Raw genomic sequence first — 18,622 nt, 5'->3', positions numbered from 1 at the left:
TGACCGACGATCCCAGTGTAATGGTTGTGTCAGGTTGCGCTGGACTTGGTGTACCCGTCAAAAGAAACGAAACGGCGCGGGATTCACCGAGAGCACGCTCGCCCCCTTGCTAGCTCCCCTTTTCTTTTGGCGTTGCCCTGAGCGTTGGGTGATTTGAGGGCAATATGAGGTAATCCAGGCGCGGTTGCAGCGGAATGAAGGGAAGTAGCGCATATCGAAGAATGCACCGATCGGGGGGATCCTTCGCACGGGCGGTACGATGCTTGATGCTAGGTTTGGAGGATTTGCTCCAAGACGCCGGGGCGAGTCTATCCTTCGTACAGGCATGCCTCGAGAGATCATAGCCTCGTGGAGAGTTGTAGACGAGTCCGCGGACCACAGACGAGAGCCCAGAATACAGTTCATCTCGTTGCGTAACCACTCCAGGCGACATTGTTGACCGACACTCACCGTCTTTTGCCGTCCCCTTGGGCAAGAAGAATCGCTGAGGTCGGAATATCGATATGGGCTACATACGCAGCTCTAGTTCAATCCGCAATGATCAGCTGAGATATCCATGGATTGTGGATGGGACGAGCTCTCCGGCTACCGGCGGTGCAGACGCAAATGGCGGGGCGGTTGCAACGCATCTCAGTTGATGATACTGGCTGGCTGAGGTCCTGATCGAGAAGTCGGGGGAAGACGATGCTCCAAGGGGAATTTGCATCTGCCGTCATCACCACACCACTGCTTCACCCTGCAGCCAAGCACTTCACCGCTGTCAACCCTTTCACCCGGGTGGTGAGGCTACATCTCCACCGGCTCTGCACTCGGGGACTGATTCCTTCCAGGTACAGGTCGCTTCGCATGCCAGGGTCTCTTTCTGCCCCCCACCGGGGGGAAGCATGGATCGCTCGCCTTGCAGCTCTAACGGGAATCAAGCTCAACGCTCCCGATCGACACGGAGGTTGGGTCTGAGGGAACCGAGGACCCTAGTTCGTTTCATGCCCAGAGCCGATTCCATCCACAACTGCCCGTTGGGCTCCTTGTAACTTTCCGGCCTGAGCCCTTCCGTACAGTTCCGAGTGGACGTCGAAGCAGACACGACGTTGAAGCGTCGCGTGATGCATGGCATGAAAGATGCTTTGTTGCTGCTGTCACCGCTACATCGCTCGGGTCTTTCCCCCCTTTCCTCGAAACAGCTCCCCGAGCTGTCAAAATCCTTCACGTCCGGTCATGGATGCATGGCGTCTTCCATGCATTTCTTGCATGGAAGGATTTGTCAACGCCGTCTGCCCGACAATCTCCCGGGGAACAACCGCCAGTGGTGACTGGTTCCCACGCCAGGGCCAATACCACCGTTTACGAGTTGGCAACTGAAGCTCTTCGGACTCGGAGGATGACTCGAAGACGATCGATGGGTGGAGATGACTTTGTTTGCTCTCGAGAAGATCTGCGACACTTGGACCTCCGCTGCGGTCTGTACAACCTTTGATCTTCCGGACGTTGCAGACCTGCGCCCATTCCCTAGCGATCTTTTGTCTACGGTGAGTCGGCCGCTACGTGCTCTCTTCAACCTGCTTCTCACCTTCACCTACACCCTCACCCTCACCCTCACCCGCTGGTTTCACCTTCAAGCGGCTCCGGCCGCAGCTGTTCGCTGCCCAAGCGCAATGACGTGGGCTTTTGTGGTAGAACCGTCGGTGGGTCTCTCTCGCACACCGGCTTTTTCTCTAAAGCCCCCGCCTGGAGGCCTCTCGCGTGGCCAGCAGAGAGCACTGCATGTCCCCTTTCTGTCGTACATCTTCGGAACAGAAGGCTGGGTATCGTCCTGTACAAGGCCGTGATACAATATAATGGTCCCACTTGCAAGAAAGTTTTCCAGCCCCTTGGATCTCCGCCGCGTTGGCCCCTCCTCCTGGGTCGGCACTTTACCGACTTTTCGATAGATGCGATATACACTGTGGAAGGAATGGCTTCCCTGTCGCCAGAACTTGTTCGACGATGCAAATTTGTACTCGCAATGCGTCCATCAGGGAAGGATGCTGCTCCAGGATCGCAAATAGATAACAGCAGGGCGAATCATAATCACTCCCTGCCCTGCTTCGTATTTGCTTGATCAATACCCTCCGGAGCGGAAACAGTCTCCAGGCAGTTAGGCCATGTGGAATAGGGGCGATCGCACCCCCCACTCTCGAGGCGAAGCCCAGAGTGTCGGTGAATTTAGGTGAAGCTCAGCTGAGACCTTCATGGCCCTCCCCCGGTCCCGAGGACTAAAAAGATACTAGAGCATCATGAAGTCGGCACGGACTGGTATTGGCACCGAATCCAGGGTGTTGATAGGACGATCATCGCGCGGCCCCGTGTTCCCCCTTGTTCTCACCCAAAGTCCATCGCACCCCTTTTCCGGCCCCCGGTTGGTTAGTCTCAATAATCAGACTCGGCCGTTTTCTCCGTGACAGCCTTACTATTTTCCTACTATTGATGTTATGATTATCCTTCTCGAAGGCGGGCAGCGTCGACTCGAGATCCGGGAGGCTGACACGCTAAACCGACCCAGCGCTTTGGATACGCTGATGCTCTGCGTGGCCGACCCTATGAGCGGGCTCCGTCTTCCCAGCGGCGTGGATGATAGGCAGGCCCTCAACGGTTCCTGTCCCTCTTCTTTGCTTCTTTTGTTCTTTTCCTCTTTCGATCCGACAAGACCGCCCGCCAACCATGGGCGCCTCGGGAATACCTCCCGATTGGGCGGGTGAACGTGGACAGGACGAGGTACACCGCATCTTGCCATGGTCCTGCAAGGTCGCCGCGCCGGGGAGCTGGACTGGTGAGTGGCGGAACCGAGCCGAGTCCAACGAAATCAATGCAAAACACGCGCCGGCCATTGTTTGTGGTTGATGACGCTGCTGGTTGGGCGCGGTGCATGGCATGGTCGAGGAACAAAGAAAGCGAAGCTCCACCACGACTCCTGCGACCGGGTTTCTTTGTTGCGGCCCGGAGTCACGCTTCTGATTCGTCGGCGACCTGCTCTTTCAGTCCGTTCTAGCGGGCTTCCACCCATCGGGGAAGACGATCCTTCACCCCCGAACTGAGTTCGCCTCATCTCCCGTCTGCTAGGCGGGCCCGGCTGGGTGGACGGGGTGGACAAGGCGGCTGAGTCCATTATTCCGCGACACCAGTGACCACCGAGTGGATCGGGGGCAGAGGAGCGATAGTGCCGGATGACAACAGTGATCCTCGATGCGGGTTGCGGGTTGGAGTTTGATGGGATTTCAGGGGATAGGGACCACTGCCAGAGAACCATTCCATCGCGATCGCGCAGTAGCGTCTTCTGTCACTCCCGGAGGCCCCTAATACTGGTTATGACATGAGCTATGGAATGATTTAACTTAATATAATTCGTGTCCCGTCTCCCAGCGTAGCTAGATAGTACATAGCCCCGGTGATGGGGGGTACTTTGGTTCCAGTCATTAGTACGGCAGTGGAGGTGAGATCTATCATCTCACTAAACCACACTAAACCCAGACTTCCGGGAGTAAAAAAAAATCCTCTCCTGTAAAGCCGATGATCCTGAGGCGTCACAACATCCGGAAGGGCCAACCCTCTCTTTAGGAGCCGACTCCATACATAACCTTTCCCCCGGGCCCGAGTCAGGGCGGATCTTGACCTATCCTGTCTAGTGAGTACCTAGGTACCGTTAGTACCTAGTACGACAGTTGTTACCATTGTATAGTCCGTACCGTAGGTCGTACGGGCATAAATGCAGCAACCGTGTCGTTTGCCCATTTCGTCTTCCATCGATGGAGAACGGATCTGTCGAATCAGCCGGGGGGGGGGGGGGGGGTGAACTAGCTAACATTTTGGAGTGGGATGACGATGATTTTCCACCGGTGTATAGACTGGGCCAATGAATTCTAGCTAGTAACGGGTGGATGGATACACTTGGTGCAATCCCAATCTCCCAATGATCTGATCCGATTGATCGAGGAATGGGGGTGGACATCGCCCAGACAATCGGGTTCTTTCCCAAACTCCCTTTCCCGGAAGTGTTTCCATTGGCTCTGGGCAACGATGACGATGGTGCACCCTACCACTGCTACAACTGACTCTCCCGTCGATCTTCCTGTTGGTCATCAGCTCCACTCAATTTCCCTTCTGTCGTCTTTTCCCCCTTGGGATTTTTATTTTCCTTGCCTCCAGCTGCTATCCGCTCCCCCCTCTCTCGATCCCCCCCCCCTTTACTCCTATACTCTGTAGAGAGGCGGTATGGGGCTTTTCTTTGAATCCATTTTTATTTCCTCGGTTTCTTCATTTGGATTTTTTTCTTTATCCCCAGAAATATGTTGGTGTTGTCACGAATCCCGTCTAGGGGGTTTGGCTCATCCCTAACGGGATGTATCACTTTGGCCCTGAGTCGGATGGTCCCGATGCGCCAATAGAATCATGTATTACACGGGGACATCAAATTCACACCCGAAATTCAAAAGGGAAATTAAATTAAATTCCAAAATCCAAAACATGAAAAGAAAATAAAATAAAATGATAAAATGAAAATCAGAATCCAAAATCCCCCAAGCCCCACACCCGACTTTAGGCCTTTCGCAACTTGTTGTTTGCTGCCATCTGCATCCTGCGTCTAGCTGTAACCGAAATTCCCATTCCCATGAACGGTTGACGTTTTTTGGTTTTTTGGGTTCTTTGGCGCCTGATCGCTATAGATGGAGCTATCCACTGTCGACACCCGTCGACCTTCATATAATATCCCCCTTCCCCCACGTATGCCTCCCTTTCCTCCCACCCGCAACTGCTCCTTCGTCTCTCCGAGGATTCTTCATAGATCCCTTGCCCCCTTGAACTCTCCTTTCCTCCCTCGCCTCTGAGCCCGTTCAGTTCGCGCTTGGCACTGGCATTCTTGTTCGTCACCGCGTCCAGAGTGAAATAGAAAATCCTCCGAGCTCCTCTCCCAGTCTGAAAGAGCGTGGTGTCAACGCATCTTACCACTGTCTCGTCGTCTTGATCTCGAAGATCTTCCACCCTGCCTTATCGGATTGGCGATCGGATTTCCAACCGCAGGGGGAGAAATGCTGAAGCCCTAAAACAACCTCCACCACCGCTCCTTGCTCCGACAAAAACCAGCTCACCAATTGCATTCTCTCCCTTTCGACCTTTCGAGCCCTGACGCATTAACCTGGGGTAACTAAAAGGGGGCGTCAAAAGCACCATCGGGTACTTTGTGTTCCCCTCTCATTTCCCGACTGCCCTCGAATCGTTTGCGCAGCGCGGGGCTCTTTGCGGCCCTGGGAACCTTTTTTTTTTCTTACGTCTTTTCCCTCGGATTGACGAGGACTTCATCTTCACTATGTTTCATCGGCCAGCTTGCCTTCAGGGCCGACGACAGCGCAATGGGGCCGCGGAGGATTGGTCGACATTTCCAATCCGGCAATTGTTCGTTTTAGGTAAGTCGAGGTACTTTTGTTGCGCGCATCGCGAACTGTACGGCTCCGTCGCCAACAAAGAAGAGTGACCTCACGCGCTCTCTCTGATTTGATGTGATTGGCATTGCGCGCAAATTACTACTCTGAAAATCCACGAAACTGACCATGTCGCGCCAGCCCTTGTTCGGATCTGCGAGCCGATTGCGTTCATGTCGATTTTCCCCTACGTCTACCATATGGTCGAGTCGTTCCATGTAACGGACAATGACCAGAAGATCGCTCTCTATGCCGGAATGATCACCTCGTCCTTTACCTTTGCCGAGTTCTCGGCGGGCATGTTCTGGGGCCGCATGAGTGACCGCATCGGCCGCAAGCCCGTTCTCATCATGGGCTTGGTGGGCACGGCTGTCAGCATGGTGGCCTTCGGATTCGCACCCAACCTAGCGACGGCGATGATCGCCCGCGCGCTCGGTGGCCTGCTGAACGGCAACATCGGTGTGCTCCAGACGACGGTGGCGGAGATCGTGACGGTCAAGGAGCACCAGCCGCGGGCCTACTCGATCATGCCCTTTGTGTGGTGCCTGGGCTCTATCCTGGGGCCCGCGATGGGTGGTGCACTGGCCCAGCCCTGCGACAACTACCCAGCGCTGTTTGCGCGCAACTCGCTCTTCGACCGCTTCCCGTTCCTGCTGCCCAATCTGGTCTGCATCGTCGTACTCATCTGCGGCATCCTCGTGGGGTTGTTGTTTCTGGAGGAGACGCACCCGGAGAAGAAGCACCGCCGCGACCCCGGCCGTGAGTTGGGCCACTGGCTCATCAGCCAGTGCTGGCGCTCGCGCGTCCAACTTCCCGACGATTCCGACGTTCCCGTCGAGAAGTCCGAGTGTTTCGTCTATGGCGACGTGCCCGAATACGAGAGTGCCGAATCATCCCCCTGCCTGCGCCCCGTGAGTGACGTTGGGTCAACGGAGGGTGACCTGGAGGGTCAGAAACCCCCCACGCCCAAGGCCTTTACCCGACAGGTCATCTTCACCATTGTTGCTTACGGAATTTTGGCCTAGTGAGTTGGCTCCAGCGCCACAGGTGCTTGTGGTTTTTCATTTCCGGTGCAAGCCGTTGCTGACCTCGGGTTTCCTTTTCTGCAGCCACAGCGTCTCATTTGACCAGCTCATGCCGGTCTTCCTGAGTACCCCCAAGTCCGACGACAAGATCGTCCTGCCATTCAACTTCACTGGCGGCCTCGGTCTCCCGACCAAGACGATTGGGTTCATGCTAGCCGTGCAAGGTGTCTACTCGATGATTGCTCAGTTGTGGCTGTTCCCATTCGTGGTCAAGCACTTCGGAACCCTCCGGACCTTTCGATTCGTGCTACTCGCCTGGCCGCCGCTCTACCTGGCCGTGCCCTACCTGATCCTGCTGCCGGCCAAATTGCAGATGCCGGCCGTCTACGTCGCCTTGATCAGCAAGATCACTTTCCACGTTATCGCCTTCCCCGCCACCGCGATCCTGCTGGCCAACTCAGCGCCGACCTCCAAAGTCCTCGGCTCCATCAATGGCGCCGCAGCTTCGACCGCCAGCTTGAGCCGAGCCTTTGGCCCAACCATCACTGGCCTCCTGCATTCCAAGGGGCTTGAGAGCGGCTGCTCCGTGCTTGCCTGGTGGGCCTGTGGATTTGTCTGCGTGGTCGGTGCCATCGAGAGCTTCTGGATGGAGGAGTCACCGGAGCCTGAGCGGTTCAAACAATCCGACTCCAAGGCTAGCGAGACCGAGTTGAAGCGCGATACGCTCTCGGAGGACTCCGGCATGGAGGATGAGGAGCAACGCCTTCTCTCTCTGCGCTCCAGCATTGATCACGAGTTCGACATTTCGAATCTGGACTTGCACGCCATTCATGGCCTCTCCCACCCCGATCCTGATACGTCCGCTGGTTCCCACGTTTGAATGGAGACCTAGCGTCTTACCCCTTATCTCCCTCTATACGCCTCTATTGGTCCTGCTGGGAAGGACTTGGCCGTTTCATCATTTGCATTGCCTTTTCCTTGACTTCTACGATACCTGATTCCCTTTTATCTTATTCTTTCCTCCGTTTCTATTTCCCCATTCGCCCGAGAGCGGAAACCCGGCGCAACTGACATAGAGTGGACGCATCGCAAAAAAGAAAGGCGTGCATTTCTGGTTCCCTTGTTTTTGCTTTTGTTTTGTTTATTTCTTTTTCATCTCTTGGAGCATTGAACGGGATATATTATGATGATACTCACGTGCATCTGGGAGGTTGTTTGTCTTTTGTCTTCTGTCTTTTGTTTTATTCGCGCTAGTTACATTCCTGCTCATCATGTCAAGCATTATTACCCTGTGGATCTTTAGATAGACTCCATTCTTACGGACTCAATGAACGGCCGTCATCATTTTGCCCTTTGCATACTATGGCATTTGATCATTGGTATTTCTCTCCGAGTTGTCCACTATTTAGTGTCCACCGACGTGGACTCGACCTCCAGTTGCAATTCTAGTTTCCCTTTTGACTCCAGGTCAAGCATATCCACAACCGCCTGTCAGGCAATACAAGCAGGCGGATCAGATGACTCCGTGCTATATAGACGCTCGTTCCCCGTCTCCACGACCTCTTCTTATTTCCCCCCATCTTGCAACATTCCATCTTCTCACCTCCCCTCCGCGATGGTACCCCGTCTCCAGCGCTGTCAAATCTCCGTATCCCCACCAATGACAGCAGACACATACCGGGGAGATCCACTTGGCACTTGGTCTCCGCCGACCCCGATCTGCTGCACAACCGCGCTGGACGCCGTACGCCATTCCCGTTAGGCCAACTGCCGTGCGAACATCGGCACTAGCATGATCGGTCCAGTACTGTTCACGAGTGCTTCTCAATCATCTCGGCCAGATCCCCTGGGGTATTGAGAGTGCCGAGTTCCTCCATTCCTTCGGACAAGGTGAACCGTCTCCGTGCTGGGAATAGACCCGAACTCCACCAAAACCCTATCGGCGTGACGGTACTTCCTGATCTTCCCAATCTGCAGCTGCAGCCACGCGCTTCGCCCTCGCCCTCCTCCCGGAACCGCAGTCGCTTTATCTTTGCACCTCGCTAGTCTGACGACTGTGCGGCGCCGTTCACCAGGGCTGTTATCTCCCAGCTCAACCACCTTCGGAGGATACTTTAACTCCGGGACACGCACTGGCGCCGCGGACAGTATCGCACCCCTCGGCACCCAACCACTTTATGCGGTGCGGGCCGCCTCCTTTCCCTTCGTCCAGGATCGCAAAAATTGAATTGCCCGCGTTTCGAGCCGTCAGTGCACCTCGCGCCCCGATCTATCATGCGCGCTGATCCGTTCCGGGGGGTTAAACCGCTGTTGCCGACCGCTGTCTCCGCCAAAGCCCACCGTCGAGCGATGAGCGCAGCTCTGCGGCGCTCGCCACTCACACCTCACAATGCCTAACCCGCCCTCCCCGTCGGCGCCGGCCTCTTCGGGAAAGAAGAGGCCTCATCCGTCCGGCGACACGCCGCCCACCCAGCTCGACCCCGCGATCCTGAATGTCTCGCGTGATGGTGCAAGCCCCTCCGCCCCAACCGCCGGTCCGTCCGCGTCACCCGCCCTGCCCACCGCGCATTCCGCCGCGACCGCCGCCTCATCCACGTCCTCGTCTTTTCGCAACGTCTCCGCCTGCAATCGCTGTCGGCTGCGCAAAAACCGCTGCGACCAGCGCCTGCCACGCTGCCAGTCCTGCGAGAAGGCCGGCGTTCGCTGCGTTGGCTATGATCCCATCACCAAGCGCGAGATCCCGCGCAGCTATGTGTTTTTCCTGGAGAGCCGGGTCGCGTACCTCGAGAAACAGCTAGCGGAGCATAACGTCGAGTTTAAGAAGGCCGTCGCTTTCGACGAAGAAGATGCGGTGAAGACCGAGACCGAGGGCGATGCGGCGCTATCCTCTGCCGGCCCCGAGGGCCACACTGGCGACGGTGCCGAGAAGAGACAATGGAAAAATGGGGGCTCGAAGGAGCAGTCCAACCAGTCTGGGCAAAGAACAGATGGGGAGCACAATCGCGATGCCGATGGAGATTCGGCAAACGAGGACAATTGGCGCCTACACAATCTGGTGTCGAATATTGGTATGGTCTCCGTGCAAGGAACGTCCGATCCTCGATATCTGGGCTCAACGTCGGGCATTTCATTTGCTCGGGTCGTCTTTGCGGCGGTGCGCAGTTCACTGCCGGGTAATATGCCCGAGCGTGCCCCGATCCGCACCAGTGAACGATTGCCTCAGACGGCGGCTGCTGGGCCTGGAGCCGGTACAATGCGAGATTCGTTCTTCGGGCTCCAGACACGTCCGATGATGAAGCACGCTGCTTTCCCCGACCGAGAGCTGGCCGAACGCTTAGTCGATCTCTATTTTGAGCATGCGAACCCCCAGATGCCCATTCTCCACCGTGGTGACTTTATGGAGCTACTGGACCGGACATATCAATTGGAGGAGAAGAGTCGTTCTCCACGCGCTCTGTACATTCTCAATATTGTGTTCGCCATTGGGGCTGGCATCATCTTCGAGGATAAGCCGCAGAGCCCGGACGAGGAAAACGGGGAAGTTCGCGATCGCGCCTCGTCCACAACGAAGCGGCCGCGACTCTCGAGCCATCAATATCAACCAGAGGAATACCATGCCTCCGCCATTGTGCATTTGGAATCGTTTCTCGGCTCCTCATCTAGTGAAGGATTTGGCGGCTTAGAGGAACTCCAGGCGGTGCTTTTACTAGCCAGTTTTGCCTTGTTGCGGCCAGTCGCTCCTGGCCTGTGGTATATTGTCGGTGTTGCAATGCGCTTAGCGGTCGACCTGGGCCTTCATTACGAAGACGGCGTGGGCCTAGATTCGGGATCCAAAGATGGCAACCAAGTACAATCGCGCATCGACGCTCGCGAACGCGGCCGGCGTGAATGGGTGCGTGATCTGCGTCGCCGTCTGTGGTGGTGCGTATACAGCTTTGACCGACTCGTGGCTACTTCCGTTGGACGACCCTTTGGTATCAGCGACCAGGCCATCAGCACGGACTTCCCATCCATGGTGGACGACAAGTATATCACCAAATCCGGCCTTTTGTCGCCGCCCGATGGTGCCCCGACATATAAGCACGTTGCATTCCACTACTTCAAATTACGTCTCCTGCAATCTGAGATCCACGATGTCCTCCAGTACCAACAGGCGCGCGCCGTACGACGACGAACGGATACCCCCGCCATCCTTCCACATGCCGAGCTCACCTCGCCTTTTCTGCAAGGTTTTGATTCTTTCCGCTCCTGGCGCCACGACGTGCATCGTCGCCTGGTTGAATGGCGCGAGAGTGCCCCTACCCGCGCCGATACGGGCGTGCGATTCTCGATTGAACTGCTCGAATTGAACTACTGGCAAGCTATCATTCTGTTATATCAGCAGAGCTTAACAGTGCCCGCTGAACTGGCGGGGGAACTGACCCCCGCGGATGATGTTTCGAGCCCGTCGTTCTCGCATGTCGACGAAGGCGATGAGGAAGACTATGTTTACCTGAACGTGGCAGAGGCTGGGCAGAAGGTTATTCGGATCTATCGGCAGCTGCATAGAGTGCGTTTGTTGAACTATACGTATCTCGCTACTCATCATATTTTCATGGCTGGTAGGATTTACCCACTTTGACGTGGACCTTGACTATGTGACTGACATTCTCTTTAGGGATATCCTTCCTATATGCCATCTGGCACTCGCCCTTGGTTCGGAGCCATTTGGTCAGTTCTCCATATTTTGTCTTCAGTTGCTTGGTGCTAATAGTTTTTTTCCTAGACTCTCGACGAGGTAGACTTCACCGTTTTGGCGGCGACTTCTGTCCTGGGCGATTTGATGCACAAGTGCCCACCGGCCGAAGCTTGCCGAGATGCCTTTGAGCGGATGAGCAAAGCTACAGTTCAGATGTCCTTGTCTACCACCGGGTTCGGATCCCAGGTTGATTTGAGTCGCGTGCAGCACTCGTCATCGCACGCACCGGGCGGTTTATACACTGGTCGACGCCAACCAAACGATCACAGACAGCGAGTGGGACAGACGCAGGCGCGGCGGCAGAACCAGACCCGTCCACAACGGCCAGTGCCCAAGTTCGACATGAATCTAGGCGACCTGTTCAACGATAGTCCCGCACTGGCCGACCGATCTCGAGCAGACCCCAGAGCCGGCGGACAACCCTATGCAGTTCGAGCGGAACAAGCCGAGCCCTTGGCTCTTGGCTTCGCCGCAGAACGCTCAGCTCGCCCGTACGCACAGCGGACTCCATCGATGGAGCAATTTCTCAAATACGAAAACCCGGGATCTCCGCAGCCCCCGCCCCCATTCTTCTACGCGACCTCGCCGCAGCAGAATGGCTCTCCGGGCAATGGGCCTCAGCCTGTCCCAACTGCGGATCCAGACACTCATACAGGTATCGGCCTTGATTTTCTGGACTTTGGAACTGGGGACGCAGAAAACCAGCCTATAGAAACCGACCCCAGTGCCGAATACATGGCGTCTCTCGGCCAGAATGTGGGCATTGACCTTGGTTTCGGCATGGCGATGGATTTCCAGCATGATTGGAGCGAAAACGCAAATTACGATCTTTTAGAGGGATATTTCTTTGGCGGTTCTGGACCTGGCGCTTCTGGTGGCGATGCGTAAGGGGTTCTCTTTCTCTATGAATAGTGCTTTTCTTCTAACCTGGGGATTGTTGAGTCTTGCCGTGTTTTCTGTGCTTGTTCTGAGTTTAGGATACCATATATCATGATAGTCTATCGTATATCCGGTGATCATGCCAAAAAGTTTAGAGTCTACGATTCAATTGCAACCCGACTGTCGACGTTGCATGGCTGTATACTTGCGATCCCTGGTATACAGCAGGCACGGCGATGCCTTGGGCAGCAACCGGGTCCCACGTCAAAACAAACACGCCGCTTTTTTCTTCCCAGCGCCAACGCACCCAACCAAACCCAGCCTCGCTCGGCCACTCACTGGGCCCAGTTGCATCCTGTTGGCTGCTTCGCCCACTCGGCGCGATCTGCGCTTGGACCCAACTGCCTTACTTCAACCTCTTCAGGTGCCCACGATCGACGATTTCGATTTCCCTGCGCTGCGTCCCACCCCCGGACCTAGACCCTCCCGTCCCTCCCTCCACCTCGCACCGCACTGCCTTTGTGATCCAGACTATCATGTCCATTTGCCGCGACTGCCCTGACCGGGATATCACTTGTCTCAGCTAAGGTTCGAGATCTGAGCCCTGAACGGAGCCTGCAGGCAACCGACTCCCGCCGTTTTTCCTCGAACCCACCCACTCGCTTTCTGGAAGCCGATTCCCTGCGCGACGCAGGCTGCTATACACGCGGCTGAGGTCACCTTAGGACTTTACTCTCGTTGTTCTCACAAATCACACAACCTCTACCCTCCTTCTCGTCGCACCTTGCATGCGACATCTTTGCCCGGGCATCTGGAACTGAGCCTTTGTGACTGGTCATGCGTGGGATCGCCGAATCTACTTGAATTTCGATTATGCAACTTGACTCTTGCCCATACCCACACTCTCGTCGCTAAACCGCGCCCAACATGGTGAAAGCGGACGTGCGCAGGGACTACTATGCGGATCTGGGGCTCGGGCCCAGTGCGGAGGCCGAGGATATCAAGAAACAATTCAGGAAGCTAGGTGAGCACCGACAAAAGTTGCGAGTCGGATGAAAGGGAGAACATCCGCTAAATCTGAATGTCTAGCGCTCAAGTACCATCCCGATAGGAATCCAGGAAAGGAACAGGAATTCAACGCCAAATTCCAGGCCATCCAAGCAGCCCATGAGATCCTCAGTGATCCCCAGCAACGGTTGAAATACGACACGGATCGCCTGCGCGCCGGCTATGGGAAGGTCTACGGACCTCCTAAGACGAACCCACGCAGGACCCAACCCTTTACTCCCACCCCTCCCTCTAAGCCGCAAGCCCCGAAGCCGCCGTTCGCCCGGGCTAACACCACGTCGAACGGCCCCTCGTCGGGTGCCCAACGATATGCAACACATGCGCGCGCGGGGCCACAGCAATGGCAGAAAGCAGACGAAGCACAGACGAGGGCTGATGCCTTCCGGGGCTTCTCGGGCATGAGAGGTTCGAATGCCGGAGCTTGGCGGTCGTTTGATCCGCAGACTGGATACGCAAATGCTACGCCCGGCGCGACGCCGCGGCAGCAGAACACGCCCTTTGGTAATCCTCGGCCGAAATCTGCTTATGAGTATTTCAAAGAGAATGTCAAAACCCAGAACCCGACCAGTCCCAACTCGCCTAAAAAGAGACATGGCTTTGCCCCAGGCACTGCTGGAGGAGACGAGCCCATGGCTGCAAACACTTCAGCATACAATAATTATCGAAGCGAGAGGCCAAGCAGCATGTATTTTGAATCTGCTCCTCCACCCACCGCAAAAAAACCGCCAGTCGCGCCTGATCCACCACCCGTTACCCCGGAGTTTGAGCGGCAAAGTAGTCGCTATGCCACTTCCGGGGGTGAGAAGACGAAGCTTGGACGCTCGTCCACTATACGCACTCCATCGGGCTCATACGGAGCGTCAAATGCACGCACCAACCCATCCAGCCCTGTATATGACAAGCCGGAGAGACACCGCAGCGCCAGTCCCAAGGCTCGACGGAATCCTGCCTATTCCCCTTCTCCCGACACCAGTTCTAGTGACCCGGACGATACGGATGAGGAATTGTTCCGACCGAACCCTTTCAAGCCCAAGGCTGTGCCTAAGAGTCGACTTCGGCCGCATCAGAAATTTGCAGACTTCCACCGGAAAGACGACTCTAGCCCCGGAACTGGTGAGGACCCTCCTACCCGGCCCAGCGCCCAATGGTTCCAGCATGCAGCACCAACCCTTGACGAAGGATCCCGGAGACCTCGACAGCCCCCTGTGCATTATGTGGATTTGACGGCTGACAGCGACGACCACAAAGGACACAATTCAGACAGTGCTGCATTTACCAGAGGCTCAAACCGGCCGCAACAGCCTGATCAGTTCCAGGGCTCCACTTCTCGGTATGAAAATTATTTTGTGACGCTCTATGGATCCTCCAACTTATATCTGTTCAGATCGCACTTTGCTTCGAAACCCACGGATCCGCAATCTTCCACATTCAAGCACCGGAGTTCAAGCGACGTGAACAACCTGCACAAGAAGTTTTCTGCGGAAGACTGGAGGGATCATATCAACCAGTTCGATTTCCTTGGTGCAGCAGCTGCCGAGAAAGAACTACTCCGCAGATCACCGAACTACCATAACCGCAGCCGAACAGCAGGGCGAAATGATCCAGCACAGCCGGCAGCATCAGCAGGTGCCCCTGGTGCCAATCCACTTATGTCCACAGGCCAGCCTCCACATGCTCAGCCACAGCAGCCTCCTACCCCGTTTGCACAGGCGAAATTCTCCGCGGATCAATGGGCTGAGCAGTTACGGAACCTTTCATGGAATGTGCCGGAGGTTGACAAATCTCGACAGTCGGCCAACACCCCGCCACTCCGAAGTCCTAAGAAACAGGCCAGATCGGGGACCAAAGTACGCAGCACACCACAGCCCGCAACCGTGGCGACTGAAGCCGAGGAAGCGAGGGAGACGATCAATAGCGAGACTCCGCCTGAGCCTAGTCCGTCCGTGCCCGCCGATGCGGAGGCTATGGATATTGATGACGAGCTGCCTCCTCCACCACAGCCAGCTGCTGCGACTATGCCAGGAACCGGGTTTACTACCACACCCGGAAGCGCAAGCTACCCGAATCTGAATGCCCATGGTCCCCAGGAACATCCGGCCACCGCCCAGAAGTCTCAGCGCTCACGAACAGAAGGCAGCGCCTCTAACGGCGAGACCCGCAATCCTCTTTTTGACCTCGATAATCTCCGCCACACTGCACCATTCACCACCACGAATAACGGCGGGATTGAGAACCTTGACGATGTCCATGCCACGCTCCCCTTCGAGTCCCGGGCGAAGCCACAAACCACGTCCAAACGCGACATCCGCCCCCGAGACCTCAAGCTCCCGAACCCTCCCAAACGGCCCAAGGCACCGTCACCGTACTCTCTACCGGGATCACAACAGCTTATTCTCCCCCGCAGCAAGTGGAATTACTACGTGTCCGCCATGGGCACGTACATGCACGAGTGGCACGCCTTCAATCGCCGCATTCTCCTACACTTCAACACTCGCCAAGCCGCCATCGAGACCGGCCTCTCGCCGGGCTGGATCAGCGCCGTCGGTGACTCCGCCCGCCTGAAGGTGAACGGCCACGACGACGAAGTCGACGACGAGACCGGCGCGTCCGGGGTCCGCGAAGACACCGACACAGCCGATGCCGACGAGCATCTCGTTCCTGGCAATGCCAAGGGCGGGTTTAGCGCATATCTGCGCGGGATCGAGGAGGATATGCAGGTGCGGAAGCACTGGGAAGTGGCCTGCGAAATGCACCGCGAGTGTGTCCTCGACCTCGGCCGGCTACGCGAATGGATTCGCAATGGCGGCAAGGTGATCTAGCGGTTGTGGGGTATGGTACATGTCACTGGTATGGTACGTGGGACGTGGAATGCATTCCGAGTGAAGTAATTTTATCATCGCACTCTATGATAAATGACTTGGATGAGAGTGTGCGGGCGTTACATGCATGGCATTCGCGGGGCCGGGCTTTGGGCGTTGTTGCTGCATCCTCTTGTATGTCTTTTCTTTTCCCTTTGCTTTTCTCGGCCTTTGAGCTTTTGTTTTTGCATGCTGGTGGTCTCGGTGTCTGTTGGTTGAATACCCTGGATATGCTTGCATTTCATAGATTTACTCTGGTGATTTCCATGATCCCTTACTCCAGTCTAGTTTTGCTCAACTCGATAGAAGTAGTTTCTGATCTCCTCCCATCTTTCATTTCCGATGCATGTCCTGGCACTAGAATACATTATCCAGATCGACGGTCTTCTTGATACAGTGCAGCCTTTTTGTAGTTGAATCCCCGAGTGCGCGTTGGCAGTTCGGTTCATTCCAGTAGTTGAAAAGGCGTGGAATCTTGCATTAATAGTTTATCCATTTCTGCACATAAGCCATCGATTCTGTACAGACTTATTGGCTCAAATTGGCCCCGTCCTCCCTGAACTAATATCTAAGCGAAGTCTGCCGAGAAATATCGGATTCTCCGAGATTACCCAGGTAGCGAAGCCGAAATATATCGAGAAATGTCTGTCCCCACCCTCTCACACCCGAGATTCCAAGAGCTGGCTAGTACGCGTAGCGGAACTGGGGTATTTCCCGGTCAGTCTTATCCATGAGGTTTAAAGCAGCCGAGGGCACAGGAGCGCCGTCTTCGGCGAGATCCCCCACGGCGACGGCGGCCGCGTCTCGCTTGGAATTCTCCCAGATGCAGTAAAACCGGAGCAACAGCGCGATGACTGCGGAGCACGCGAAACACACGAGCATTCCGGCAAATCCTGAAGGATAGCTAGGTGCTTCCCTCGCGAACATGATCTGTGGACCGACGATGTTCCCGGCACAGTATGCAACGAAAACCTACATGACGGGATTGGATGTGAGAATGAATGCTTCAACCTGGTTGAGGATGGGGTGCGGAAACAGAGACATACCACCGCGGTGACAGTCGATTTCTTGGTAAAACCGGCTGTGTTATTACTGATCATCGTCATGGTGAGGGGGAAACTGGCCGAGAAGGCAATGATGAGGCAATACCCCATGAAGCGAGCCCAGATATGCTCGGCATCAATCTGGCGAATCATCACCGAGCCAATCAAGGCCATGATGGTGTTGAACAGCATCCAGTAAGTGCGAGTATTCGCCAAGTAGGTGCTGCCAATGGTCGACATGGCGACGAAGACAATCTGGAACCCGGTTCCAATCATTTGCACAAGTAGAGTATCTAGGGTGGTAAAACCAAAGCCCTCGACCACGATAGAAGCGAACTGTTCGGCGATCATTTAGCAATCAAAAGGAAGACAGAGCACCATCGACAACTCACTGATCCAACACCTCCATTGGGCACGTTCTGTGTAAATTGGAACAGGGCAAGTAACCATGTCTTTGGATCCACCAGAGCTTCGATCACTTGGTAGCGCTTGATGTGGTGGCTCTTGATACCCGTCAGATTATCCTGGACACGCTCCACGGCTTTGATCTGGTCTTCTTTTGAAAGGAACCACGCTCCAATGGGGCCGTCCGGAAGGGCAAAGTAGCACAGGATCGACCAAGCAAAGGTCGTACTTCCAAAAATGATAAAGAGGGCCTTTAACAGAAGGACAGCAGTTTAGAATGAGATCCCTCGCTGAAGAACAAACAATGCTCTTACCTTCCATGCTGCGATAGTATGGATGTGCCCAACTGCATATCCCAGCAGACCACCCACCAAGCCCCCAGTCACATTGCCCATAAACCAAGCAGTTTGGCGAATACTCTGTTCTGATCTCTTGTACCACATGGAGATGATGAGACTCATGGAAGGAGCAATGCTCGCCTCGACGAACCCCAAAAAGAAACGTGCGGCCCACAAGCCGGACGCGCTTTTGCAGAGGACAGTCAACAACAGGATAGCGGCCCAAAGCCCCCTATTTGGTGCAAATAGGACACGCATTAGTCCAGAATGCCTGTGCTGATGGGATCAGGGGTACTCACATCCCGACCGACATGAACCGGCCAATGGGCAAACGAATGATCAACATGGCCACAGCCCCCGAAGCAGACAGATACCCAAAGTAGAACAGGCTGGTCGCCCACGAATAGTCTTGGCCGACTAGGTGCATGTCCGTCCGGAGACCCAGGATGGCGCTATAGTTCATAGCCTGCTTGTCAAGATATTGAAACAAGTAAGAGAAGAAGAGAAGGGGGATCAAGCTGGGCAACAGTCAACATCGGGGAGTGTTACAACCCATGGGCAGAGTGTACATACCATAGATCTATCTTGCGTAGAATACGCCGATCGTCTTCCGAGGACAACGGGATGCCCAGCTGAGACTGGTCGTTCTCCAGCGCTTGGAGCGCGTCATCGCAATCTTCGACGTCGACCTTGAGGTCTGTCTTGGTGTCACTAGGGATTGCCGCCAGCGTTGGCGGGTTTGTTGATGTATCCATGGCGGACAAGAGGAATGCCTTGGTCGGTATGAGGCGAGACTGCACTCTCAGAGTTCCAGGCTG

At 55.4% G+C, this 18,622-nt stretch overlaps 4 protein-coding genes across 4 annotated transcripts; 3 read left to right on the top strand and 1 right to left on the bottom strand.

Annotated features, from left to right (window-relative positions):
• Positions 1-5,338: 5,338 nt before the first annotated feature.
• On the top strand, positions 5,339-7,355 carry N7459_007577 (MFS transporter; the record flags this gene model as incomplete). Its single annotated transcript, XM_056946745.1, has 3 exons — positions 5,339-5,435; positions 5,592-6,474; positions 6,560-7,355. The coding sequence occupies 3 exons, from the start codon at positions 5,339-5,341 to the stop codon at positions 7,353-7,355; spliced, it is 1,776 nt and encodes a 591-aa protein (XP_056798744.1).
• A 1,509-nt stretch (positions 7,356-8,864) lies between these two features.
• On the top strand, positions 8,865-12,101 carry N7459_007576 (Zn(II)2Cys6 transcription factor; the record flags this gene model as incomplete). The annotated part of the gene is made up of 3 exons (XM_056946744.1): positions 8,865-11,076; positions 11,133-11,185; positions 11,241-12,101. 3 exons carry the CDS (start codon positions 8,865-8,867, stop codon positions 12,099-12,101), a joined length of 3,126 nt encoding a protein of 1,041 aa, XP_056798743.1.
• A 918-nt stretch (positions 12,102-13,019) lies between these two features.
• On the top strand, positions 13,020-15,979 carry N7459_007575 (uncharacterized protein; the record flags this gene model as incomplete). The annotated part of the gene is made up of 2 exons (XM_056946743.1): positions 13,020-13,116; positions 13,182-15,979. 2 exons carry the CDS (start codon positions 13,020-13,022, stop codon positions 15,977-15,979), a joined length of 2,895 nt encoding a protein of 964 aa, XP_056798742.1.
• A 723-nt stretch (positions 15,980-16,702) lies between these two features.
• Positions 16,703-18,559, bottom strand: N7459_007574 (uncharacterized protein; the record flags this gene model as incomplete). Its single annotated transcript, XM_056946742.1, has 6 exons — positions 16,703-16,990; positions 17,065-17,397; positions 17,454-17,717; positions 17,781-18,036; positions 18,104-18,322; positions 18,378-18,559. 6 exons carry the CDS (start codon positions 18,557-18,559, stop codon positions 16,703-16,705), a joined length of 1,542 nt encoding a protein of 513 aa, XP_056798741.1.
• Between the last annotated feature and the right edge of the window lie 63 nt (positions 18,560-18,622).

The sequence above is a fragment of the Penicillium hispanicum genome (genome assembly GCF_028827665.1).
Source record: "Penicillium hispanicum strain IBT 35686 chromosome Unknown utg000006l_segment0_segment0, whole genome shotgun sequence".
Taxonomy (NCBI): domain Eukaryota; kingdom Fungi; phylum Ascomycota; class Eurotiomycetes; order Eurotiales; family Aspergillaceae; genus Penicillium; species Penicillium hispanicum.
The sequence above is the reverse complement of the archived record's forward strand: the minus strand, read 5'-3'. Positions and strand labels throughout refer to the sequence as shown.